The following is a 27,995-nucleotide window of genomic DNA, read 5'->3' as shown; positions in this document are numbered from 1 at the left end:
TAACTGAAATTAAACTTTATTTTCATTTCAGCAGGATTTATGAACATACAGTTGTGTACAAAGAGGTAGTGGCAGGAATCTGTGTCCCTCCACAGGCATCAGACTTTTCAGCGCAGAGCCAACACAGAGTGCAAATCGCTGATTGTCAACTCATCTTATTTGAGGAAATTCCCTCAATCAGGTAAAGGAAATTTTAAGAAGGCACAGTGAGTAATAACACTGCCCCCAGCCGACAGAGAAATAACCAGAGATAAAAGGTCAATCAAAGTGTTTCCAGTATAAAAACGTATGTGGAGATAAAATGGTCGTCATATTTACAGCTTTCCTCTGTGATGTAACCAATAAACATCTCGTTGACCTTTCCAGAAGACGCGGAAGCAATACTGCAATGTCACTTAAATTACAAGAAATCTTTGATTAGCTGGTGACAAAAGTCTTTATTACCTACAAATTGCTGTTATGCTATAAAACTGGTCATCAAATGATATAAAAGTATATAAAAACAGATGTACAAAGTCCCTCATTTACTGCTCCCTAAAAAAAAAAGAGAAAAAACCCACCGAAGCCGAGATGTTGCAGATTCAACTGAATAAATTAAAGAAGATTCCCGGCAAAGTTCACTTTGTATGTTCGGTTTAGATTTTTTAATTCACTCATAAGAAATAATAATAAAAAAGGTAACTATATTTTATGTAACTGGACGGTACAAAAAAAAGTATGTTCGGACATTAAATGCAATTGTAACATATTTGATAGGCATGAAAAGTAAAGCTGATCAAGGCAGTGCTGGTTTTGTTGCTTTACAGTGCAGTTAAGAGTCCGTTTTCAAGTTCACTACTTCTAGAATAATAACTGACAAGCATGAGCTCTCCATTACTTCACAAAAAATATATATATACCTAGAACTAATAGTGGAGAGAAGGAATTATGGACGGAATGTAGAATTAGCAAATTAAAGAGTATATACAATTCATTTCTTGGGGCAGGCTTTATCAAAACCTTTCCAATGTCATCCAGTTATCAAAGAGCTGCTCAAATAATACTGAGTGAACTTATTCACATCAAGACTGCACCCGAATTAAAATCCAGGAGAATGCGACTACTGGTTTAAAAAAAAAAAAATCAAAGTAAAAAGACTATAAAAATTTTTTTTTTTTAAAAGTCAATGTCTGGGCTGGAAAGTCTCAATATTTACACGGTGATTCAGTGTAATATCTACAACAGCGTATGACATATGTCTCCAGCATTTGGTCCAACAGTGATGTTTTAAAAAAATAAGCTCTATTTCCAACATTAGAGTATGTTTACAGAGTAAAAGTCGACAACATGTTGTCTTGACTCGAGGAGCGCTTGTATCCCGAGGATGAGCTGAAGTATGTCTCACCATCAGTGCTGATGTCATCGTCGTCGTCATCGTCATCCAGACTGTTGAGCAGCGGAGCTGAGGAGCTCTTACGCCTGAAATGAGGGATTTAAGATGTTCATTGAGGACCATGAGAACGGCTGTGTTTGATTTCAAAGCATTGCTCTGCTTGATACTGACGAATGATTGATGAATGGTGGTTTCGGGTTCATGTGTTCACCTGATCTCACTCCGCAGAGCTTTGAGCTGGCTCTGGAGCTGCTCATTAGCCTCCTGTTGCTCATCCAGGTCTCTCTGCAGCTTCTTCTTGCTGTGCTCCAGACGATCTATCTCCTCTTCGGCCTCATCCATCTGCCTCTTCAGGGCTTTTAGACGCAGATTCAGCTAAGACAGGATAAAAACAAGTCCAGGTGGTTGAACAAAGATCAAACATTTTTGCTACATGGTTGACACACTGAATTGATCTACACTAAATAGAGAAATTGTTAGTCTGAGCATGAGAGTGTTTTACATACTTGGTCCTTTTGATCTTGCATTGTGTGATGTTCCTCTTCACCTTGCATAATCATCTCTTTCACCTTTCTCTCTAGTCTGCGGTTTGCCATCTGCAGGTTAGCCCTCTCCCTGAAACACATGCGTCATCATACACTGAATGCAGTTCATCATTCTTTCTTGTGTTCATTTCTAACTAAAAGATGGAGAGCTTTTTCAGCTTCTCTACTCGGTTTTACTACCTCCAGTCAAACTTCCTCTCATTTGCTCTTTTAGTTCCAATTTTGTCTATGAAATTGTGTCCAAGTATAAACTCTGACATCCCAAGTGTAATGAAACTTGCTGCTTTTCTGTCAAATCCTTCATCTTGGATGACCTTCACTACAGCACCCTCCATCTAACCTTCCAGATGGAGCCTTCTCACCTCTCCTCCCCCTCCAGCTTCTCCTCCAGCTCCTGTACGCGAGCCTCCAGCTGGGCCACCAGGCCCTCCTTGTTGGACTTGTGAGAGCCTTCTAGATGATCCACTTTGGCTTTCAGATCTTTATTCTAGAGAGAACATGGATTGGGAGGTAGTGAGGAGCTTCACAAATGTACCCCTTATAATATAATATCATCTCTGCACAGGCAACAAACGAAGGAACTGATGAATGAATGAATGAATGAATACAATCAAATGAATATGATGAGAAAATGAATGGAGTGAGACTGTAACTTGAACTGAGTAACACTGTGTGTGGCTGTTGCGGTCCAGACAGGTGAGTGTGTACCTGTCTCTCCAGAGAAATCTTGTCACACTCCAGGTCCTGTCTGCTAGCTCTCTCCTGCAGGAGTTCATTCCTCATCTGCTCCACCTGTCAAGCCGAGTCCAGACACTGTCATCGCTACGTGGCCATAAGGTCTGACAACAATTACTCACAGCCTCTGTCTGAGTCTCGCCCACAACAGAAACCACCGCAGCAGACAGTGAGCTATAATACTAAACAATAGAGGAGTAAATGCAGGAAGAATTTGGTTGATTTGTTAGCTGGATTTTCTTACTCGACTACATTCCACTTCTTGTTTCTATTGTCATGTCAACACTCTGTCACACGGGTTGTAGCGAACAGCAACTTCTAATAAGATTGGATAGTGTAGTGGTATGATTGCCACCTTTTGTGTGTGAGACCTGGGTTCAAATCCACTGCATGAAAGCTACTACCTCCAGTAAGGGTCCTTAGGCAAGACCCCCTTACCCTGACTGCCTACCTGTAAGTCGCTTTAGATAAAAGCATCTGCCAAATGCATAAACATAATGTGGGTGTGGGCTTTCAGACAGAGATGGGCGAATAACAGGCTGGGTTGCACCAAAAAGAGAATTAAGTCTGACTTGATAATGTGCTGCATCAATCTTTCACTTTAGGTTAGAATAAAAAAGAAAACTTGATTCAAGCCAGATTCAATGTATTCGATCTTTGTTACCAGAGTTTTACATTTTAATCAAAATTAAATCTGCTAGTAAGTTTAACCCTTCACTTCAAAGAGTTAACTGTGTTTTCTTTTTTCAGAAACTTCTAAAGTTAAAGGCCTAACTAAGCCCATTTGAGTTTATGCTGATTATTTTCTCTAAAGACACTGAACAGGAAACCTGGACCGACTGTCCAACATGGCAGTAAAAAGCCCTCGTTCCTTAAGGCCCTGAGATGTCATACCGCCTGACATCTCCAGAGGGTGGATGAGGACCTGTTCAGCCACTTCAGTACAACTTCACCGCTGATTAAAAGTCTTTTGCTTTCTTTTTCATACTTTAAAGTACAGAAGTTGAGTAAAGCCCTGCCTCATATAATTCATCTTCAGAAAGCAAAGCTTATGTTCATATGCGAGTGAAAACTACCATACTGACTAAGTTATATAGGTCTTTTACATCCATAAACTTGGATTATCTAAAGCAGATATTTCTATTGTGCAACAGAGTTTGTCTTAATTTCAACTGGATTTACAATGTTTTAAGCCAAGTTTAGCTAAACTCTGACCAGATATAAACTTTCATGAAATAAGTCAAAATCCACTTGGCACCACGTGTAACATATTTTGGTTTTGGTCTATATATACACACTATAGATCATCTTATTCACCAACAACCAAAAAACTGTATTTCTACATCAAGTTGTTCCTTTATTACTGGTGGCATCACACATCAACTCCAACTAGATCAGCTCAGAGAGCGGATGACTGCGCAGCGATAGCCTACTTCAAAAGAGCGGAGAATGAAAACTAATCGATACAGCACTGATGGTTCTTTCTTTGTGAGAGGAGCTTAGAATTGGTGATATTTTATGCCAATTAGTGGGTGACAGTGGGCTGCTCTGATGAACGATGGCCCCTATAACTGGTGCAGCCAGCGCAGCGCTTGAGGGAGCTGAATCAGCAGACTGGAACATGCAGCGAAACTAATCTGCTTTGTGAGAGACGGCAGGAGAGGAGAGGGGAGATTACTCTCATTTAGACAGGAGAGGAGCACCTGGTGCCAGGAGAGACGCAGGTGTTCTTCCTGCTGCCTCTGCTGCAACCCCACCACCCCGCCACTCCATAGCCATACACCCCCCCCCCCCCCCCCCCCCTCCTCCTCCTCCTCCCCACAGGCATTAGAGCACACACACCCGCAAGGCATGCGTGCGCATGCACATTCGCAAACACGCAACTCCAGCACTCAATTTACTCCACTCTGGCCGCACAAAGCTCGGGTGTTGCCTTGACAACCGACCTCAGCCTCATGCTGAACCAACGCCACTTTGTCACAACGCCACACTTTTCTCCGTGCCAGGAATCTCTCCCCTTTTTTTCCCCTCTGACGGACACCATTTAAGAAGATGTCAATACTTCATTCTACGACTCAAAAGATACAAACTTTATCTAAAATCTCGGGAAAACTTTTGAATCTGTGTCAATTCCAGATTGAGAAGAACTTGTAACAACGCAACATTTTACAGGATTTTCTTTGGATCTCATAGTCCTCTGTTATTAGGAGAAAATAAGCCCTAAAACTGCATGGGCTCCACAAATCATACAAGACATAAAATCACAATGGCTGCAATAAAGCCAGTGTTATTTCTCCAGAGCCAACACCCTCCCTACGATTAGCAAGATCTTTCCCATGAACAACCAGTCCGAAAAGCACACGCTTTTTTTATCTAACATCTTATTTCACAGTGCCTCTGTCAGCGGCTTTATCACAGGGGAAGGAAAACTGGAGCATTTTCTTGCAAGCATATAAAACCAAACTTGTTTGTTCTCAAGCTGAAGTTACTGAGTGCCATTTCCAAGCGAACTCCGCAACCTGAAAACTTGAGACATTTGGCAGCTTGCATATTTTGGCTCTGGCAGTGCATTAAGAAGGGTCTTTTTGTGACTAATGCATGAAAATTGGAGAGACACTCTGCTGGAAAGCCACCAACCTGAATGATTACGCAAGATCATCTTACAAAGCAATAAACCTGTACACTTTATCCAAACCCGAGGAAAAATGAGAATTTTAAAGTGCGAACAGCGCATGAGAGCACGCAGTCTGCTGAGAGTGAACACATGCACACACACACACCTGCACAAGAGTTACATGCATTAACTCTTGCGGGTTGGAAGTTTCTTTCGTTAAGAGATTAATGGCTGCGGTCATGATGTTAGAGGTGAAAGACAAAGCAACAGAAGATCTAGATATCATTTACAGACGGAGGTGGAACAGAGACACGTCTGTGTGAACACGGACAACAGGTCACTGACACAGGTGAGCACCGATAATGAGAATGTGTTGAGTGCGTGTGTGTGTGTGTGTGTGTGTGTGCACGTGTGTACCTGCTCTCTTCCTCGGTCTATCCTGTCCATCAGCTGATCTCCACTCTGACGCTCCTCATCCAGGTCCAGCTCCAGCTGACTGATCCTGACCTGCAGAATGAAGAAGTTGAATCTGTACTGTCAGTCTGTACTGATGTCATATTTATTCTCTAAAAATACTTAGCTTTGTTACATACAGGCCAGGTCTACTGAAGTTTTCCAACGTCCTAAATGATGAAGATCTTTGGCAGCAATTTTACAGTATTCAGTTTAAGACAACAAAGCCTTTATTGTGGCTTTACTTAAAAAAGTCACGTACCTCCATGACTTTGATGTGTCGAGATTTCTCATCCTTAGCATGGGCGTTCTTCTCAGCCTCCATCTCCAGATCATGAACCTTTTTCTCCAGCGTCTTCTTCATGTCAATAGCCTCATCTTGTTCTCTCTGACACTGCCGCAGGTCCTCCTCTCGATGTGACAACTAAAACAAAAATATTGCTGGATTGTACTTGCATATTTTGTCGTCTCATTTCCATACTATATCTGTTACAGATATTTTTTCTGGCCCATGGACTTAGAAACTGGTCTAGTTGGATTCATTGTCTCAATAATGGACCTTTCTGCATGCTACGAGTACTTTTGTAGTAATGTCACTGATTTGGTTCAATATGTCATCTTGACTTCCGCTGCTGTAGCAATGAAAAACAATTTAGATGCTGCTCAGGGAAATTGCCCTGTGGCTCCCCTGAGTGACTTATAAATACAGCACAGCCAGTATTTTCCCCTAAGAAGCAGGGCAACAAGCAGCTGCACAACTGTCCCCACTGCCTAATGCCAAGACAATGGAAATTCATCGACTGACTTCATTTCTCAACAAAAGCAAGTGTTTATCCATTGTTGCGGGTTTACGACATATTTCTTCATCTAAGCTGTGGCTTAGTAAAAAGTGGAGGTGAATAATGGTGAATCCTTCTGTGAGGTTTTGAACTGTTGGAGCAATTAATCAATACAGAATCAAGGCTGAAAACGAACTACTCCGTTCTCAATGCTGCCTTCATTCCAGATGTCTTTTGAAAAAGGGATTTACAGCTATAAGATTCCAGTGGTAACTTTAGAGACGATGGGGCCCGAGTTCAGATGGGTGGAGGCTGACAGGACTTTTAATAGCAGCTTGACAACAAGATTCACAGGACCAGTCCTCAGTTTCCCACGAGAGGTGGTGGATGAGGAGGATGTGAATCAGCCATCACAGCTTTCACAACAGTGATACCACAGCACTGACATCCTCCTCTTCCTGGACGCAGACAGAGGGAAGAACCTGGACATTGACCTTGCCCTGACATTTGAACTTTACTCATCGCATGACATGAACAGATGAAAACCTCTATCAGCAACATCCAGAGCAGTTCATCGGGGAGTGGCAGACAGTCCTGCACGTGTTACAACCTTTTGAATTTGGAGAGAATCATTCAACTCAAACAAGGGATTTTTCTTCTGTTTAAGAAAGACATTTTAAGCTAAAAAAAAAATAAGTGAAGAGCCTGCAGAAAGTTATTTACTGGTGCTTTCCTCGTAAAGAGGGACGACTTTGTCGTGTAAGAAGAGGATATCCATAAAGTCTTTTAAACAAGTTTAAAGCATTCCATAGCTCACGAAACGCTTTCTGTGCTTTTAAAATTATCAAAAAAAAATTTCCTCTCTGTCTTTTCTGGCAAATTTGCCTCAGCAGCTTTTAGCTCCCGGTGGACGAGTTCATCACATTTCCCCAAGTCCGCTGTAGGAACCACAACAAAAGGAACACTGTGACACACTTATCTAAATTAGGTGGTGGTAAAGGTTACCAGTGAGCATTATACATCTGTTGATGTTTTTATTTCTCCTCTTTTTAAAATGGCCATTTCAAACCTTAAACCATGGCATTCAAACTCACAAGTACAAAGTGTTACTATTGCTGTTTTTCTAAGAATCAATGATCCATCAGATCTTTACAGATGGATGCTAAAGCAAGAATTCTTTAGTGCACCACTCAGTGCATTACTGCTTTTCTGGCTTTTTACTGGCTACACTGTGCTGTAAAAGCGTTTCTGTGTGGTCACCATAAAGATTATCTCAGCTGCCCGACCTCCTTCAGTAAATGTTTGGTGTATAGATAAATCTATACATGCCTCCTTCACTCCAACATTAATAACCACGTTCCTCTCTTCCTATTTTCAACAAAAACATTCTCCACATTCCAAAATCCTGACAAAGATGAACTCCCCGACTGAAAATAATGCAGAGGTCACATGTCTAGTTTCAGCACTATGTTTTTTTTTTTAGCCACACATTAATGGAATAGAAAGAAAAGCTCTACGTTTCTCTTCACTCTAGAAGCCAAACATCTATTTATTCAACAGTCAGATGGAGGGTTTGGCTGTTAGCCTTCACTTTAATTCTATGTTTTGTGTCTGAAAGGGCAGCTGGGAGAAATAACTCAATGATGACATCACCCTCTGATTGGAGATGATGCTGCTTAAGGGAAGGTTCAACTGGTTAACTCAGAACAATGCCATCCTTCGTGGAAAGGGCTTAATTGGTTTGACTAATGATGACCTTGATCTGACCACCATCTCACCATGAAAGCAGTGTCAGCAGTCAAGTCACTGTCTCATCTCTGAAAGCCCATTATGTTAGATTAGGCAGCCATAGTCCACTTTACCTCGTCCTGCAGGCTTTTGGTGGCCAGCTGGTATTTCTCTAGTTCTTGTCCTCGCTCCTTTAGAAGCCGCTGCAGCTCAGTCAGCTCTCGCCGGTTCTTCTCTTTATAAATATCAATCTGCTCCTGCAGCTCCCGAGTGGACGATTGAGACGCCTCCACAATGTCAGTCATCTGCGGACACGTTGGCAGAGTGAGAGGAGGCCAAGGATGATGAGAAATGGAAGAACAAGGCAGAGAAGTGTGATGATAATAAGGTGGTAGGTTTGATTTTACAGTATTTTATGAGAAATTAATGTTAAATTGATTTGGCATATCAAACCAGCAACAACCTACGAAAACATGTTGAAAATTGTTGCTGGTAAAGCTAATGGAGACAGAAATCTTAATATTGCAATTTTATGAGGTGGTTTAAATCAACATGCTATATCAAATAAAGCCTTTAATGGCTATCTTGGATGCTTTGTTTTCTGAAGAATCATTTCCTTTCCTTTAAGTGCTTTTTTTCATCCTAAAAGCACCTAAAGAAGTCATTGGTTTATCATTTTCAATCTGAGTCAGAGATTAATGATTGAAGATACTTTGCCAGCTTAAAGTCAGATCCAAACTGAATTGACCATATGAGCTTTTTTTCCTCTGGTTACTGTACTGAAGACTCAAGCAGACTCACCTCCCTCTGAAGTTTCTCCACTGTACGGTCTAGCAGCCTCCTCTCATCCTCTATGCTGTTCTTCATGTTCTTGAACTGCTCTTTCTGAGTCTTCTCTTCTTGTAACCTCTCCTCCAGCTCTTTGTGTTCATTGCTCAGTTTGGCCAAATTCCTCTAAAGAGGGAAACAATTGAAAAGGAAAATGGTGAAGAGCTGTGCATTTGTCTACACGTAGTGTAGAGCAGTGTTGCTGATCTTACCTGCACATCCTCCAGCCGGAGGGTCAGCGCCCTGTTAGCACGTGACATCTCTTCTTCTTGCTCCTTAATTTCAGCCAATGACTCCTCCAATTGCTTTTTCTCTCTCTGTTCAGTGGAAATGTCAGCATATTAAGACTTTTATAAAGTAACAGAACAAAGAACAAAACATTAGTGGCAGTTCTGAAACTAAGATCCTCTTTACTGATCTTGACCCCTCACCTCCAGCCGGCCAGCTTTGTCCCCCAGCCTGCTCTCCTGTAGCTTGGCCTCATCGATGATCCGGTTGAGCTTGGCCACCTCATTTTCCAGCTCTTGCGCCCGCCTGCGCAGTCGCTCGGCTTCTTGGGTCAGCCGCCCCGCCTGGCCCTCCACTGCACCCTTGGCTGCCTCCACTTCAGCTTTCTCTTGGGCCACTGCCGCGCTGCTCTGCAGATCAGAACAACGCACAGGCTTTAGTTCAAAGCAAGCAGGAGTCTGTGACACTCAACAGAGATTGGAACAACGATGCATGATGGAACATCTCAAATGCCTCATCTAACAAAAGGTATTTGTAGCGCTCAGTTTCTTTTTGTTGCTGTGGAGACAGAGTTACAATGCCTTCATGTAATTCTCTCACACTTCATAATAAAGCACAATTGAAGGCAACTAAATCTGAGCTTTTATTAATGTCTGCTGATTGAAGGCCACTGGTTGGGAGGGCAGATCTACAGGTCTCAGCTGGCACCGTGACCACTTCCCATTTTGAAGCATTTAAGTATCATTTAAAGGTGTTAGCTTGCATTCGCGCCAGGGTAACAGCAGAGAAGTCTTGTGGCCTCGTCCCGTTGCCAAACTTATGAATGAAAGGTATGCTTTAGCTCGTGTCAGAATAGAGTGCTGTGAAAGATAAATGCCTGTCTATTAGGGGCAGTTCGGCAGAAGCAAAGAAAACTGACAATAGAACTTGATCTGTACAGTAATAACAAGCCTCATTTGTAACCTCCTTCCGGTCGACTACATCAGTTAGCAACAGACTTGTACATATATTTGTTTGGGAACAAGACTTGGTTTGACATAAGGTGGAATGTTAAGTAACTGGTTAGACAGTCTCCTGCTTATCTCAGTGGTGAGTTCCTCATGCCTGTAGATACAGAACTGACCTGCAAAATATGTACTGTGCACTGAACTGTGCTGTTTCACACCAAAAACAGGGCTTTCACACCGCAAGGGCCTAATTATTTCCAATGAAATGAATATTATCAGGAATAAAAATGTGTCCACAGAGGCCATTGCTGTCTCAATGGACAGGCAGGCTACTCTTCAAGCATAACACACACACTGCAAATACCAAAGTACGTCACTGCATGTGTGCGAGTGCACAAAAGCATGAAAGCACATACACACCCTTCTGCTCTCACGGGACAAGTTACTGAGTTATAATCCACCTGGTGACACACAGTTTAAAAGTGTCACAGACAAAACAGTGTCACCTAAAACTGGTTTGTTACTCACCAACAGTGACTTACTGATGAGCTGCAAAAATCCCAACTACAGATTATCTTCCTGCTAAGTTAGTTCTGTGCTGGTTCAGCAGGTAAAACGAACACATGCACTTAAAGATAAAAATAATGAGAAGGAGATTTTAGTAGTTTAATTTTATAAATTCTATCTAGATCTGGAAAACAAGTTATATTATATATTATAACATTATATATATTACTATATTGTATTATATATCATAACCCTGTAGCCAATGGGCTAGTCAATGGGTATTTTAAAGCCTAAAGGTTTTAATGCTGAGGGCTTGTCTATACTCCTAATTCTACAACTTCTGACCCTTCAATTACTTTTTTTGCGACAAGCGTTTAAAGTTTGGCTCGTCTTGTTCCAATTCTTATGATGAACAGAGGCACCTCTTGCATGAGGAAAGTGATCGGTGCCTCCCTACTTCCGTGCTCGCAGGCCAGTCAGACCTGTTTCAACTGTCACCACAGAGTCGCCCTCATCGTGGACTCACTGGGTCATTTGGTTTTACTTCAGAGAACTCAATGCTGCCAACTGAAGCGATAACACTGTGCCACTTTCTTAAATCCCTCAAACATATGGCAATTTGTGTTACGCAACAAATATCAGACACAAAAAAAACATAACAGTACATTACAGTAAATAATCCCAAAGAAGACTATTAATTAAGCGAGGTACAGCATACTCTCTTAAATTGGCACATGACTGAGCCAATATCTAACTACTTATTGATTTAACTGCTGTTTGAACCCATATAAGTTGATGCCATGTGTAATACTGTGTTACAACAGATCCCTTGTGTCACTCTGAAATCCTGTATATATGAAGAAATGGAATGCTTTCTAGGGTGTGTGTGTGTGTGTGTGTGTGTGTGTGTCCGTGAGTATTCCACACTCTGTAGAAGATGCTGAGTTAGTTTTGCCAACATGAGCTGAGAATTGGGGGTGGGGAGGGACTAGAAAAGGGGTTGCACAGAATGTGCGGATTGGCACAGCTTTTGCTGCGATAATAAAGCAATGGAAGTGGGTTTTAGGATTGTGTCTGTGCTCCATTATAACAGCACAGTGTACGCAACAAGTCCAGCCCGAATATTTCTCTGCCCGTCCCACTTCCCACACTGGCTTGCATATGTTAAAACTATGAACAAAGCCACCCAACCCAGAAAGAGAGAAAAAATGCTGCTGACTATCGGAGGAAACAGGATGGGGATGCGGTGACGTATCTGTCTGACTTTTCTCTTTGCAACATTCACTTATTTTCAGTTTGTTTACCAGAGCTGGACAATGATTTGATGCTTTTATCATCAGCGCCCCCAAAGCTTGTGGAAAGATCTGATTTTTGTGAAATGCTAGAGAAAGACATAAATGTTCATTTTTTTTATTCAATATTATAAGAAGTTAAACTTTACGGGTTTTAAAACATTATTGAAGTTTAGCAAACAATTACTGAAAGAGGAGAAGTGACAGAACAACACACTATTGGCTATTAGGAATTGAATTGTTTAAAAAGTTTATTCAGCACGACGCCTTGTCACCTCTATAAATATGAACACAAAAACTGACCATACAAACTGACTTAATAGTGTTAGTACAGTGACATAAAAGAATATGTGCCTGCATCATACCAACAATCCATTTTTCCCCCCTCTACTTTAAAGTCAAAGTTTGACTTGGGTCCTCACGTGTACTCAAACTGTTTATTCACAGTTGCACATTAACTAACTTTGTGTAGTCTTTGAAAGGAGCCAGAAACGCTGAGATGAAGTGCACGTCCCAGGACGTGTGCTGTGCTGCAGTCTGGGTTCAAGGCAAACAAAAGAACTGACTTCTAATAAGAACTCATTTTTTTTTTATCTCCTTAGTAACTTCTATAGATTTGTAGTATAACAGCAACAAATAACCAAGTCTGAACACAAGTCTGAGATCCAGAGTGGATAGTTCAGAAAAGGTGACGTGTGGCATCTTTAAACATCATTAAATTTCCCTGTGAACAGGTAGTCAAGGAGTTTCTCCTAATTCAGAACTTATCCACACCGCCTGCCAATAACATGATCATTTCCTCGCAAGAAGAATGAAAATGCCACAAACTTCAGGACCATCCCATGCAGCACAATGAGCATCTACGGACTTCAGTAAGAATCCTGACCCTTAAATTCATGGACTTCTGTGTGTTGACTGGAGGCATCAAACATTTTGCATCTTAGTCTTTAGTTGACTTGTCACTGAACATGTTATTCCTACCTCCAGTCTGGACAGAGTTTAGTTTTGATGGGAGGAGCCTACATAACCTTACATGAAAATATAAATATGAATTGTCACGGCAGAAAACTGTCAATTTTCTCCTTCAGTAATCTGAATCTAAACTTCGAGTCAGGAAATTAGATAAGATATAAAAAAAAAAATATATATATATATATATATATACTGTTACAAGCCCTTCCTTCATCTTAAGGAAAAAGAAGAAAGGTATCCAATGCTGAAATGAACTACAAACGGATCCTTTTATGGACTGAAAACTGGGACTGCAGCAGAAATTAAAATGTGACAGGTGAGAAGCACTGGCAACTTTTTGGTCAAGGGGGTAATCAAATCCCAGCTTGTCCTCAGTGCTTTAAGTCTGTGAGCACAGCCAAACTGCACATTTTTCAGGGGTGTAATGGAATTACACAGACCAACAACTGTTTTCCGGGATCACTTTTTTGTCCTTAATCTTCCCCAGACCTGACAATGAGCCCAACTACCTGAGACTCCTTGCAATAAACCCCCCCCCCAAAACCAGCTGCTTTGTAAATATCCTTTATTTTCCTTTTCCTATCCTCTGCGCAATAGATAAATGTTATCTATAGTGTCATCCATTTCTATCCATTTGCAATCGTTTACTCTTCATATCTTTACTTATGTTTGTGTTCTTATCTGTATATTTTGTATCATTTCTTGTATTTTACTAGATTTCGCATCTGGGAGTGTGTGCCATCAAGTTTAATTGACCCACAATAGAAGTTTGTCTTATCTTATCATAACTATTAACACCTCAGGTCACATCGGCATCATATAAATCTCTTTTTATGTGCCCATTTATTTATCATCAGACATTGGACTAGGCTTACTATACTAAAGTGAGAGCCGTTGTATGCAAAAAGCAAATAACTGTGCATATCTATGGCCTTTTGGTTTTTTAAACATTGAGCAAACATGTCAAAAATCATGCATTCAAAATGGATCATCCTATGTGAAGTAAAGCACTGCACAAAATTAACCAGTTTTTAAAACCAATTACATAAATGACTGTGCATTTATCAAACTCAAGAATGTTAACTCCGAGTTGCTCAAGCCGACTCTCAAGCCTCAGAGAGCCAGTTCATTCAAGCACCACCACTCTGGCCAAAGCACAAAGAGAGGAGAAAACTCCACGTTCCAGTTTCTGGGCCAAGGGCCAGAGCAGTGAAGTGAGTGAAGACCCGTGACAGAGGAGAAACACTCAAAATACACATCCCACACTACAGCTCAAATCCGAAGATTAACAACTCAAACCGATCGCAGCCCACACACCCGTTTACCGTCAAATTCATGTCACGAACAAGACAATTGGCACAGAGTCAAAAATGAGACAAAAATGTACAAAACACATTCAGATTAATTTCCTCACAGCCAGATGGGGAAAAAAAATGAACTGTTGTGTTCACATTAAAAACACACAGACTACCTTTAAGAGCACCATTTGATGAATGGAAACTCTTGGGTTTCGGTCTCAAGCCTTCTCGGTCGTTTTCTCGTGTGTTGAAGTCCACACCAGCAAACTGTTTGGGCAGCTTAGGGGTCATCAACACAAATACAAAAATCAAGGCCACAGCCTTGTCCTACGAAAACCTGACTCTCAGCAACATTTCTTGAGTGAACACCTCCTGACAAAACGTCAGGGTATTCAGTTCCTGTTTTTTTTTTTTAAGAATGCTTCAAGCCATCAGACTTAAAAGTTATCAGTTATTAGGAGCCTTGAAGGAAGTCATATCTCAACAAAGATAAAACTGCTAATTCTTCGCTGTCTCTATAAAGATCATCATTTCCTTCCTCACTCGCTGTCCTTCATCTTATTCCTCCTCATTCCAGTCGCCTGTTAAAATCAGGTCCAGAAGCTACGCTCGGAAATAAAGTACTATCATCAAATACACAGACTCATGCTGGAGTCTTTACTTTCAAAACAAGCCTGAGGGGGAACTCTTCGCTGGGCTACGAAGTTTTGATGATCAGACAGTGGGACGACGGTTCACACACTGGCAGAGATTAGTGGAGAAGCAGACTACCACTGAAGCGAGAATTGGCTAAGGCCAGAAACTCAGCTGCATTTAGGTGAACGGAGGATCACTGTGGAGCCTTGTGTGGAAACTGTGGAGCTAGGAAATGAAAAAATACAGCATTTAGAATTGAGGTTACAGATGAGAGCGTGATAACAATGTAGCAGTGTTACACACTGAGGCTTAGGTCTGCAAGTGAAACACAACAAGAGCTGGAAACATTGTGATAAGCACAAGGCTCCGTCTTTACAGTTAGGAAGGACTGAGACCTATTAAAGCTCGTAACACTGAGAATTTGAAACGTTGTAGAGTTTGGGATTGAAGAGGGAAAAAAAAAAGAAAAGATTTGAGCCTCTCCCGCAGGTGGAAGCGGGTACACTGTAACAGAGCTGGAGCGGAGTCAAGAAGGAGGTCTACAGGGTGCACATTCTCCAATCTGACCCCGACATTCCTGAAAAGCAAACCTCTCTAACCGCACCTCATCTTTGCACATTTTTCACATACTTCCACATGCGGACACAAAAACATCAAATCTGCCTCCAAATGAGCAGATGTCTTTTGTTACAGAACATTCACTTCAATGGTTTAAATAAGCAAAGTCTAATCAGTGTGACCAAGATTCTCAACCTAGATAAGACTCCACAGATTTCAGCTCATCAAAAGCACAATGCAGCTTTCAAGTTAAGACACAAAACAGATCCCGAGCTCTTTTCATGGGGGTCAGCCTCGCACCCCCTTTCCTGCAGCATACTGACCCACTTATTCAGTGTCCCAACCCCCGCTGCTTTTATTGTGTGAAACAAACTCATCATTCATTATTGACTGAGGTCCACAATTACCCCTAAAATAAAAAAATAAAAAAGAGGGGACACGACGCGACTCAGGAACGGCAGCTCATTAGATTAGGTATGGCTTGCCACTGCAATTAACTAGTGTACACAGCAATGTTGTGCTCCACTTTCCAGCATTTGTGCCCCCCATTGGCAGCTCTGGTCACAAAAAAAGAAGAAGAAATAAATCATCAGGGTCACACACAGAGAAAGGAAGCACTTTGGTTGGAGATGGGGCTGAAATGTAGACGAGCATGCGTCACTTTGACTCTTTTTTTCTAACACAAACAGAAATGTGACAATTAGTCTCATTTCTCATATTGATATCATATCTCGTCTTACTAAGAATTTCCATTTCACAGTGAATCTTAACATATGATGTCTAGAAAAACCCACTTAAAGCATAAGCCTAATATGAGTTAATGTTTTTTGCTTAGTGATGAAAAGGCAGCGTCATTCTATTCTGAGCTACAATGAGTCCTCAGAACAAAGCACGACTTCAAGGACAGACGAAAGGCTCCACTGAGTGAGAACTCATTCATACCTTAACTGAAAAACAAACACCGACTTTATCTTGCCAGGTGTTTACAAAGCATTGAGGGTAAACCCCCGATGACACACTCTCTCAGGGGAGCAGTCGCAACAAAAGCATATGTCCTCGTAGACCTCTGCTGCAAAGCCTCGCTGCGGACCCCCAACAGGCCTGCAGGAAGCCGAGAACAAGGACAACTTCCACTCTTTGAGACAAACAGGACACACGCGAGTCACACGGCAACCTTCTGTCAACAATGCGTCTTCAGTTTTTCAACCCGCATCCAGCAAAGCAACGCTGCTCGTCCCATCTTTAATTACCTTCCTCATTCTTTTTTTTTTCTTTTTTTTTTTAAATAACAAAAACAGCTGCATCAACTCCAGTTTATTCAATTCTGAAGCGTTTCTGCCACTGCAACAATAATGATAATAAACCCACAGTGATGACCCCGTGTCAGTTTCATAAGCAGATACATTTTGATATCGAACAAATCTCTTGCTATAAAAAGTGAATTCATAGAGGAAGAAGCTGAGTACATCTAACTGGCTAAAAAGATTTATCTTGACATATGATCAAAAGTTCCAGCTAACTGTTTTGGTTTTGTTTCATTTGTTTTGCTCTGTTGACACAGCTGAGGCGTGTGAAGCTCCATTTCCACTTTATTTAAAAGAATCTCTTACAGCTGTAGCCGAATGTCCTGTTCTTCACTGATAATATACGTATAAATGTATAAACTACGTTGGCTGGACAGTCAAACCACATCATAATTACAAACCGAGATGTTTACGCACTTTATCTTTTGTATTCCTTTGCAAGGATGCAAAACAAATGTGCAAAATAATCATCTGCTGATCACGTTATAAAAACTAGGCTTGCACAAGTGGTATCTAAATGTTTAATCAAAGTCAGCTGCCTACTTCTCTTCCAGCGTGAACACAAGGCCACAGCTGTGGCATCAAATGCTTTTAAAAATGGTTACAAATGGTTAACTTAAATAAACTGAGGAAAAGTGGAAATATAAAACTGAGTAAGCCCAATAATAACAGGGCCTCTTTGCTTGTTTTTGTCCTGTAAATCACAGTCATGCCGATTTAAAAGACCAAGTTCACCTTGGATACAGCATATCTTGCCCATTTTCGAACCAGAGCCCAGTACTTTGATACTTAGTTCCAAAGTTTTGAGACTAGAGGAAAGGTGTAAATAACGTCACTCCAAAGCAGGACACCAACCTCTGATGACAACCTGAAACAGGCACACAATTACACTTCCCCTGATGATGTGCTTATCTCCACACTTCTCTGTGACAGGGCATGTTCCTGGAACGGGGGAAGGGGTCCACAAAGGAAACGAGGAGGAGGGAATACAGGGAGTCAAACTGGAGGAGAGGGTGGGGAGAGAAGGAGGGGAATGAAAAGGCAGACTGGTTACCTGCTTGGCCTCTTCTAGCAATGTCTGCAGTCTGCTTATTTCCTTCTCATACTGCTCCTTCATCTTATCCACCTCCTGATCATGAGCAGCCACTTCCTCCTTCAGGGCTCCCTTCAAAGCTGTTAGCTCCCTTTCTCGCCTCCTCAGCACCTCGTCCTGGTCCTCTTTAGCGAAGAGAACTTCCTGCATCTCTGCCTTCAGTTGCATCATATCCTGTGGAAAAGTGAGTCAGTTTGGGAACATCATCTTAAGTTAACTATTATCAGAAACACCCTTGAATTTATCTGGAGTCTGACTGAGACCCTTCAATTTGTTCATATCTTTGGTTAAACAGACTTTGATCCCTTTCTATTATTTGCAAAGGCAGAACTAAAGGAAAGACAGAATGTGTATCTTTTGGAAAATTCTAGCATTAATGTGACCACTATATGGGATTCATAAAATCCCTAACAGGCCAGTGACTACACTGCCTGCAATTAAGCTTAAAATGCAGGCTGACACGGCACTTTAGTGTCCTACAGGCTTGCAGAATTTAGTTTTCTACAACAAGAAAAACTTCGGCTTACCGCCATAATGAGGTCTTTCTCTGCATCGGCAGCTGACTTCTTGGCTGAGTCGAGCTCATCGTGCATCTCTGACAGCTGGTCCTGCAGGTCTCTGATCTCAGTCTGGTGCTGCTCCCTCTCCATCTTCACCTGGAAAAGCCTGATAAAGCACATAGCATGTCACAGCACAGTCCAGCATTCACAGTCATGCAGTATTTACGCACACGTGCACCTGCACATCTCCACCTTCACTCACACACATAAATGGGAGCACCTGTGCTGGGACTGAATAAGAGGCCTATGGAGCACAGAGGGTAAACTGAATATCATAATGATGGAAAACCAATAATGTCTCACTTGTACCTACACGAGAAAACCAAGGGGGCCGGGTTAAGCGATGTGGGAAACTTTAAACAAATCATTACATTTTGTTGAAAGTTTCATTACACAAATCTTGTAGGCTCCAGCACAGAATCTAATCCTGCAGAGAGAACTGATCCCAAAGGTAGCTGAACAGTTTCAATGCATACCAAACAAATACCAGCAACATACCCGATTCAGTTCTTAACAAGGACCTTTCTAGCCGGTCGTAAAAATCTTTGATTTGAGGCAAATTTCCATTCATTCCGATCTGGAACAAGCAAAGCTCCAACACAAACAAGTAGGCTATGAATAACAATAACAGCAAAAGTCTGCAGCTGAAGGAATGTGGACATCAGACTGAAATCGGTCTGAACTCTTGGATCAAACACAGTATAAATATGCAAAAATGAAGCAGCAAAGCTAGTGCTGTCAGAACATATTCCACAAAAAACATTTATACGGAGAGTGAAAGACAAACGCTAACCAAACACGGGAGACATAAAGGCTGACATGGTAATCACTTTAGTAACTATCAGCAACATAAGCAGCCTCGTTTAAAGATATGGAAGTTCTTAAATCCTACTTATTGTACACTGCATCATTTCAATGATAGGAGGTTAATGGTATCACTAACTGTTCCCATTTACCTCCATGCAGGCTCCCCAGCGTAACAGTTTGAAGAGTTTTGAAGAACTATTGGAGCATGCAACCAATTTACTTAAAGTGGAGATAAGAGTAAAAGGACCAGGGGGTTATGCCTCTGTGCCACCCACTTCTACCAAAGTTTAACAGAAATAAAATACCGGTACATATAAAACAGTCACAAGAAGCTAAACTAGTTGATTAATCATTATGGACTTGTCCAGCACTGGGACTCTGCACTTACTCTTCCACTGTGGTCTGGAGGTCAGTCTCTGTTTTGGCTAGTTTTTCCTTCAAAAGCTGACACTCCTCCATGCTCCGCTGCAGCTCCTCCTGCAGCTCCTTCAAACCCGCTGATTTCTTTTTGTCAGCCTGATTCTTCTGGTGACAAAACACAAAATGCACTCTTGCTTATTTTATTGTTGACAGAGCTGCCATTTGAGAAAAACTTCAAGATATGGTCTTTTTGTTGTTAGAACTAATGCTGCCACTAACAGATGTCCAGATTTAGCTGCCAAAGAAACTACTTCTACATGTGAAAGCAGTATTTGAGTTGCACATAGCTTACAATCATTTCACCTTGAAGGAAATGGCTTCCTGTCGCTTTCATAGTTTAACTTTTAATGAAAAACAAGCCATTGTGTCTAAAGGAATACTTTAATTATGGGTTTCCAAGGAGGTAGTCTGGTCTAATGTTCTATTAAATTGCACATTTGTATTAAGCTTTGCCAACTCTACATCCAAACACTAGTCTTAAAGTATCTCATGCTGAACAGTAAGCCCTTAAAGCTCTATTTCGACCAAGCTCTTGATTGAAAGATATTCTCGAACAATAAATAAACGCATTACCGCTGCTTGTTCATCCAGCTGTTTCTTCAGTTCGAGTATCTCTTTCTCCAGTTCAGCATTTTGCTCCTGCAGAGCTTTGGTCTGTGCAGCAAAGTCCACAGACTGAAAGAGGACAACAGACAATTAGAGTTGATCTTTTTTTTTTTCTTTTTTTTTTTTTTAAAAAGAGATCCATTAAATACAAGAAATGAACGAAAAATACATGGACTGAATATACAGCATCTGATATTAGCAACCAGTTATTCAACAACAGTTACATTTTCAACAGTTGCAGCCATCGAGGTTCAAGAGTTCAGAAAGTTGTAAAAGTTCCCAATTTGTCTGATTAATCAGATCTCTCAAAAATGAACAAATATCATTCAGATGGGATGTACGGTGGAAAGCCAAACTTAAACACGTCTCTCTAAATTACTGCAAAATCTAAAGATGTCCCTTACACTTAGAACTGGCATATCAGGCAGAATAAGACACCATGTCCCTGCGCCACGATGTGCACAGATACAATGATAGGACAAAAGCTCACTTTGTGGTCGCCTTGTGCGCTGGCTGTGGCCCGAGACTTTAATGTCTGTATCTTCTCAAAGACGAGGCCAACCTTCCGCTTAGTCATTTCGTCATCATCGTTGCTTCTGGAGACGCAAACAAACAAAACACACAAAATGCTATTATTATGGTTATTATGGGTTTAGAAAGGCTTTTTTCCCCCAGTGTTTTGGGGAATCAAGCATTAATCCAGAAGGTTCTGGGAGCAGAGAAGTTCAATCCTGGCTTAGAAGGAGTCAGGAAGGATCATAGTCCTTTGATGTGTCACCTCACAGCACAAACGGCTTCATTACACACACATCCAGCGAACTGTGAGCCAAATGAACACCAAAACGTGCAATGCTTGCTGCATACGCTGCGTAAAATCCCTTCCATTGCATCACCTTGTAATCAACCAAACTTAGCAGCCACATGTGTACTATCACAACTTCTTATTGATTCAGATAAAACAAGGTCATTTTCATTCATATCTTAAAGAAAAAGGATTTGTAGTTGACAGTCACCATATTGGTCAGAGAAATGCCACATATGCATTTCAAACCAATTCTCAGAATTTAATGGTTTAACTCTATAAAGTAACAAACAAGTGCATTGGTGCCGTTTAAAAAAACAAAACATATATATATATATATATATATATATTATACACAACATGTTTAAATTAAAGGAGGCTCAATCTTTGGGTGTAAACGATGTCCATTTCTGAGTTTATCGAAAGTCTAAAAGCCCAAAGATGGGAGGATTCTCTTGACTCACAGAAGAACACTTATGCTATCAGCTAAAGTGAACATGTTAGAATCAACAAAACCCGAGTTGCACCACTTTTACATGACGACAGCCATATTTTATCTCTAAAGTTTTAAAGCTGACACAGAAAACCACACTCCCCCAACCTCCCCACACCTCTCCTCAAACAGATGATTTTCATTAAACCTTTACAACCCCTGTTGGTGAATGTTTGTCTTCTGACTCTTGGGAATGTAGCTCAGTTTCAGCCCCTGCACTTCCATCTGTGTTTCCTTTCCTTTGTCCTGTGACTCCTGACCTGTGGCCCGACACACCCAACCAGCTTCCTGCCCTTCTCCATAATACCAGAAGCCAGTAATACATGCAAGAACTGTAGCAAACGTGCACGCTTCACGTTTCTCAGTGTAAAAGCCTAAACAGAGAATGATACTGTTGCAGAGGACAGCCCGTAACCCTTTTAATGAACATAACACTGTTATCAGTCTTCTTGTAAGCGCACAGTATTTGCCCAGCGTGTGAGTTTGGACAGTGCGTCACACTATATGAAAATAACCCTTTTCCACATGTTTAAGTCTACCGATAAGGCACTCTGACTGGCATTTTACTTACAAAGATTTAATGACACAAACAAAAACAAGCACAGTTAACCTTCATGTCATCTGCCTCCACTGACTCTTTGCTCCCTGCTAAGTGTGTCAAAAAGAGAGAGAAGGTGCCCGGTGCATTAAATAGCATAAGGGAACTTTTCTTTTCCCTGTTTGTTTTGCACGGGAACTGTGAAAAAAGATAAGGGAAAGCATGCAGAAGGCAAGTTTGGTTTGGCTGCAGCTCAGTTTTATGCCTTGATGAAAGTCATTCTTAAGAACTAAGTGGTCCAACTGAGGAAGAAACTTGAACAGAAAGGTGACCGGGATGCTTCCCAAAACATCTAGTTTTAACATTTGCTTCCCTTCAGATCAACGTGTGCACGTCCGAAAAAGGTCAAACTACTTCATTCAACAATTAGTTGTCTGAATAAAATACCATGTATAGTACGCTGGAGCATTCCTCTAGAGCTGCTTTAAGATGTGAATTTAACCTTTTCACCCGTCGTGCCTCTCCTCGACAGGCCACGGGTGTCTGATTGCAGAAAGAAAACGGAATGTTTTCCAATCGATACTCACTGTTTCGCAAAGAAAGCAGAGTGAGAACGTGGGATTCTGTAAGACAACAAATTCCAGACAACTGGATCACTTGCAGTCTGGATGGGAGGGTAAGAAGAGCACATTCCTCTAGTCCAGCTCAAATAAAAGAAAATAAATATTCCACAGAGGAGCTTTTTCCTGCATTTTAACAAGATGAAGATGGGCTTCTGAGAACGATATGCCTCATCGAGATCATTCCAGATCACATTTTTGATAAAGATACAGAAATAAAGCCAAATAAAATAACACCGAAAAGCAAACAACTTACCCGTCTTTAAGGTAATTGAACAAAATTTGCTTTGCCGTCTCTTCGTGTGTTTGTTGTGAAAGTTCCTGCTGACCTTTCAGGAGATCAGGTGTCGCCTGGATATGAGAGGATATGAGAGGGAGGGCTTAATGAAATAAATAAGGTGAGAGTAGAAAAAAAGGTACTTTTACTAATTAGTTTTAACACTGATGAGAGGACCCTCTGTTCAACCATCACACTATAAATATGCAAAAAATTCAAGTATGACAAGTTCAAACAATCAAACACCTTTCAATCTTAATGTCACAGCAAACATGTTTGATTGTTCATTTTCTGTTGTTTTTTTTTTTTACCTGAACATCCGCTCCTGAACCGGGCTTTTTGTCTGTGGTGGAAGAGGGCTTGGACAGAGACGCTGAAAGTGACTTTGCTGAAACCTTTTCATCACTTTCTTTACTCTTAAAAGGCAACGAAGAGGAGCGAGTCTGTGGCTTTTTGTAACCCTGAATAGAGCCAGCGTCTTTAGAGACGGTGCTCTGGTGGGAGCCAGGTGCGCTGCTGAAGGGAGATGGAACCTCAGGTTCGACCGTACCATCTACACCTATGGGCCTCGACTCCTGGCCGCTTGTTGCTTTCTGTAGCCGTAGCTGTGAGGGCCGCAGCACACGCTCCTTCGATATGCCTTGAAAGCGACTAAACTCATCCGAGTAGCTCGAGCCATTTCTGAGGCCGAGGGCACTATCCACACTGCGTGAGCGTTTCCTGTCCTCTGGATTAATCCTGTTCCTGCGCCCCGCCCTGCCTCGGCGCTGATGACTGCCATCTTTGCCGTCAAATTTTTCAATGAGCTCATCCACACCGGGAATGGAGCCCGTGTCGATATCTCTGCCTGAGCCAGGGAGGAAGGGAATGTAGCGACGATTCTCGTGACGATTTATGGTGTCTGCATAAAGAGCCTCCATCTGCTCATCCTTCAGATCCTTAGTTGCAGAAGGTGAGGAAGCGTGGCGAGAGCGGGGTAAAGACTGAAGAACTGGCCCACTGGAGTCAGTCCTGCGTAAGGGAAGGACATCGGGCTCACGACGGCTGCGCTCCAGGCTGGAGTTGGTACTGCTCATAGAACTGGGGGATGTCTTGCTCTGCTCAGTCGAGGGACTAGACGTAGTGAAAGGCTCTGACTGGGCTGCAGGCACGGGATGAGTTTTCGAGGTTGGCTTAAACTGAGGGGGATTTAGGTTGGTAAGATAAGGTTTGGACTGTGGCTGCGCCACTTGTGGCCTGGTCTGAGGCTGCTGTGACTTCGGCTTAGAAAGAGTAGTTTCATAGTCAGCTGGCTTCAGGCTCGGGGATGGTATTTGCCTTTTCTCTGGCTGTACGTGATCTTTCTTCTTGTCCAGGCTTGATGACCTGTCACGGGAGGGGACGTGTGCAGCAGATTTGGAGGAGGGATTCTGGTATTGGCTCCCTGTCTCAGCCTGAATCTGAGGCCTTGAAGGGAGGCTGTGGAAACCGTCAAGATTTAGGGAGTTGGTCTCTGGATCATACGGTTGAAGGATCTCAGGGTGCTTCTGAAAGTTCAAAAGGGTGGAAGGTTTCTTCCCTTGTGATTCAGTAACCCCATTCTGAGGACCAGTGTGATGCATCATCTTCTGTGCCCTGTACTCCATAAATGGGCTGTTGGATCCAGCCTCTTTGCCTCCCCTGAAGTCATACTCCTGGTAGTTCTCTATGAAGGAGCCATCTGTGTCAATGTGCCCATTACTGTTAGGGTCGACATAGGACTGTGGACCCCTGTCCTGGTTGTTTAGAACCACATAGGGGTGTCCATCTATACCCTGGACTCGGATGCTGAGACCATATGAACCAGCTCCATTACTATGGGGCCTGGAAGGGCGGGGTGGCTGAGTGTAGCCCCGCTGTGGTCCGCTGTTAGGAATGCTAGTCACTCTGTAGGACTCCATAAGGAATGTGGAAGGAAAATAAATCCCTCTCCCTGGATCAGGTGGCCCACCTATGCAAGCAAAGATTAAGACCAGCTGGGTTAGTCAGAGATGAGACACCACATAATTCAATAACGGCAGCACTGGTTACTTAACTCCAACAATAATGAAACATCAAGCCTTTGTTGCATTTATCTATGCCTTACACTTTCATTTGCTTCTCTCGTTTTGCATTACTAATGTTATTCTGTAACATGTCCGAAACCATAATATATCTAAAGATATGACTCAACACCAACCACATTCTTTTTAAGCCTCTTTAAGAAACCAGGTAGTGTTTAGAGGAGTGTGACTAACACAAATAATGTCACAAAATGACTGTGTGCTGTGTGTAACAAAGTATATGAGCTAAACAGGATAAAAAGAGAAAAGTATCAAAGTACCAACCTCTGAGCTGTAAGTTTGTCAATGTGTATAAATTACAGATTATATATACAGCACTTACTTTAGGGAAATGCATTAACAGAGGGTCCCAAAATGTTATGCTGAGAGATTTTCAGCCAAAAAGCAGCTGACAATAAACTGTGTACAAATGTTAAAGTAAACTGGTTCGTGGTCTTCAGACACATTTATGCTCAGCAAGCCGGTGAAGACAAAAAGCCATCAGAAGCCATGGTGTGTTTAACTGGACAGTGGGATTTCAACAGGCTCCTGTTTGTCTTGCTGACAGTGTCCCATTCTTTCCTTAGGTTACCATACAAAGATGGAACAAGATGGGCCCAGAGGAAGGACACTGATAAGACCGACAACAAAGGGAAAGGCAGGATATATCATGTCGGCATTAAATGGGTCAAGAAAGACTAACTGACAAGCCATGGTCTGTTTAGAGCCTCGTGTAGAGCTGTGAGATGATAAGACAATATGCAGCCTGACAACACGCACACAGATTTTACTTTACTATTTTGTCTCTGGCTGCATTCAGCCACTATGGGCAGGATATAATAGCAGTACTGGACGTTTTGATTGATCAGTGTGTGAATATGATACAAGTACACATATTTGTCTGGTACTCAGTGAGCTGGGTTTACCAAAAACAGACATTCAAGTGTGGTTATTTCATCTGGTAGAGGATTTCAGGAATTACACCCATAAAGTTTAGCAAGAGAGATGTGAAGTGTTAAGATGGAAATAAACCAGAATCGCTTGCCGCTCATGATAGATTACTTTCTAAATTGCAGCTGAAATAGCCACCACACCCGTTAGACATAAGGCAACTTTGCTTTCTCATCCCACAGGGACATTTTATTTCGTGAAACTATAAATTTTCTTTTGTTAGGAGTGGGCCACTCCTTGCACAGCCTCAATATGATTCAGCTCGACTTGGTTTTCATAAGTCAGTGAGTTACATTGTGACAGATTGGTGCTGAAGCCTCGATTATCCAGAATTAGTCAGCTTTACACTTTTCAGTCTGCACAGGAGGGAGGAAAAAAGGTATGCAAGGTGAGGCGCTGTCCAGGAGTGCTGTCAAGGACGGATTAGAGCTAAAGATCACACAATAGACCCTTCCGTGCTCAGTGCTACATGTGTCTAATACATGAGTGCTCCAGCATGTGCGCAACATTTCTTCCTCTCGTTGTGTTGTTGCAGTGCAAATGAAGGAAACCATCCCTGTGCTTCTCTACAGCCCCCATGGCGCTGGTGCTACCTTCACTGACCCCGGTGCTGCGGAGCAGTTAGGGCTGGCTCTGAGCACAGGTTGGGGTGATAAGGCCCAGGCTTTGATCTGTGCAGAGAGGAGACTGTGGAAAGATTTGACAGACTCAGCGCATGTGAGCTGTCTCACACAGTCCTGACGCTGTGTTAACAGTTACTGGGTCACATGAAGACAACATGTCAGGGAAAGTGTAACATTTTTTTTTTTTTTTTCAAATTCACCCCAAAACACATTTTAGAAATCACCAAAAGCGCCTACAACAAACAGCATTTGGCACATAAGAAAAAAACAACAACAGAAAAGACGACATGAGCAGAAAACACACCAAACAGGACACACAACATTTCACAAAACATGACCAAACAGACCAGCAAAACGCAATGCCTTTCGAAATATATGTTTTGTGAAATATGTGTTTCTAGTTTTCTCGTTGTGCTTTGCACCTCGGGGCCACCGTAGGTAAGAGTTGCGAGGGTGGAAAACGTTGAAAAGGTGAGTGTAGAAAAGAGGTGAACGAACCAATGTCACATCAGACAGCCAAGATTTACGCTGTGGGAAAATATGATGCAGTTACGTAAGCTGAATCTGAGCGTCAGGTCGTGTGGGCACGGGAGCTACTGTAAACATAATGAAAATACCACTCACAATGTGTAAGACTACGGGCCTTTGAGCTAAAGTCTGACTGTAGCTTGAAGGCTGAAGTGAAGAAACAACGGTTGGATTTGACGCAGATTTCTGGGCATTTGGATGCTCAGTGCAACAGGTGGAAACGCGCCACCAGTCCAAGATTTACAGGCAAAAGTTAGATTTATCTACTCGTTTGTCTCAGTTCCACAAGTCACAAGAAACCAATGGCCGTAACAAGTTAATTTTCCCTTTCTTGTCGTGACTGTATCATGTTAAAAGCTCCTTTTTGTCCCTCAGTTCTGTTTAACGGCTTTTAAACAGCTGTTACGACTCGCGCGCAGACAGTTAGTGTTGTTACTCACCAGCCTCCTTTCTCTGCCTTGTGCTCTTGTCGCAGGTTAGAAACGTTTGTTTAAAGTGGTTTTGAGGTGTAAACTTTTTTAGCAGAGTGCCCGCGCCGCACTTTGCTAACTTGTTTGCTGCCGTGTTGTCTCCTGAGTGGGAAGGAGAGTCCTTCCAGAAGGACGTCCGACCATCGGCCGCTCCGCCTCCACAAACAAGCGCACGAACCCGCCCACCCACTCAAAAAGAGAGCCCGGATGGTCTAGGAACGGATTTAACACCACAAACCCCACCGTAGACCTGAAAGGACCTGTCTCAGGCCCGGCTCGGTTTGGACCGGCTCGAATAAGCTCATCGTGCCTTTTCACACGGCCTGAAACCAACCTAAGGCAGATTAATTA

General features: G+C 42.1%; 1 protein-coding gene across 2 annotated transcripts; it reads right to left on the bottom strand.

Moving 5' to 3' along the window:
• cgnl1 (cingulin-like 1) lies at positions 1-27,769 on the bottom strand. 2 transcript variants are annotated; one of them, XM_072380527.1, is made up of 19 exons: positions 27,615-27,769; positions 23,324-24,981; positions 22,992-23,086; positions 20,773-20,878; positions 20,250-20,351; positions 19,645-19,781; positions 18,417-18,555; positions 17,851-18,063; positions 9,486-9,692; positions 9,267-9,371; positions 9,028-9,180; positions 8,361-8,531; positions 5,982-6,143; positions 5,684-5,773; positions 2,626-2,709; positions 2,280-2,404; positions 1,879-1,987; positions 1,584-1,747; positions 1-1,458 (listed from the first exon to the last, which is right to left on the bottom strand). In XM_072380527.1, the coding sequence occupies exons 2-19, from the start codon at positions 24,929-24,931 to the stop codon at positions 1,305-1,307; spliced, it is 3,924 nt and encodes a 1,307-aa protein (XP_072236628.1). In that variant the 5' UTR covers positions 24,932-24,981; positions 27,615-27,769; the 3' UTR covers positions 1-1,304. The 2 variants fall into 2 exon arrangements, with proteins under 2 accessions (XP_072236628.1, XP_072236627.1); XM_072380526.1 differs by having other exon boundaries at positions 19,645-19,778; positions 27,615-27,697.
• Between the last annotated feature and the right edge of the window lie 226 nt (positions 27,770-27,995).

This window comes from Leuresthes tenuis, unplaced genomic scaffold, assembly GCF_036924035.1.
Source record: "Leuresthes tenuis unplaced genomic scaffold, fLeuTen1.0.hap1 SCAF_2, whole genome shotgun sequence".
Lineage (NCBI taxonomy): Eukaryota > Metazoa > Chordata > Actinopteri > Atheriniformes > Atherinopsidae > Leuresthes > Leuresthes tenuis.
Note: the sequence above shows the minus strand (reverse complement) of the source record. Positions and strands in the feature narration are given on the sequence as shown.

What these genes read in the sequence shown, in the direction of transcription:
- cgnl1 (XM_072380527.1), bottom strand. Translation starts at nt 24,931, where the DNA reads ATGGAGTCCTACAGAGTGACTAGCATTCCTAACAGCGGACCACAGCGG. An exon ending in AGAAAGACCTCATTATGGCG is followed by an intron (nt 18,064 to 18,416) that starts GTAAGCCGAAGT and finishes ACTTTTCCACAG; the next exon opens with GATATGATGCAACTGAAGGC. An exon ending in CCAAAAGCCTGCAGGACGAG is followed by an intron (nt 6,144 to 8,360) that starts GTAAAGTGGACT and finishes TTTTTGTTTTAG; the next exon opens with TTGTCACATCGAGAGGAGGA.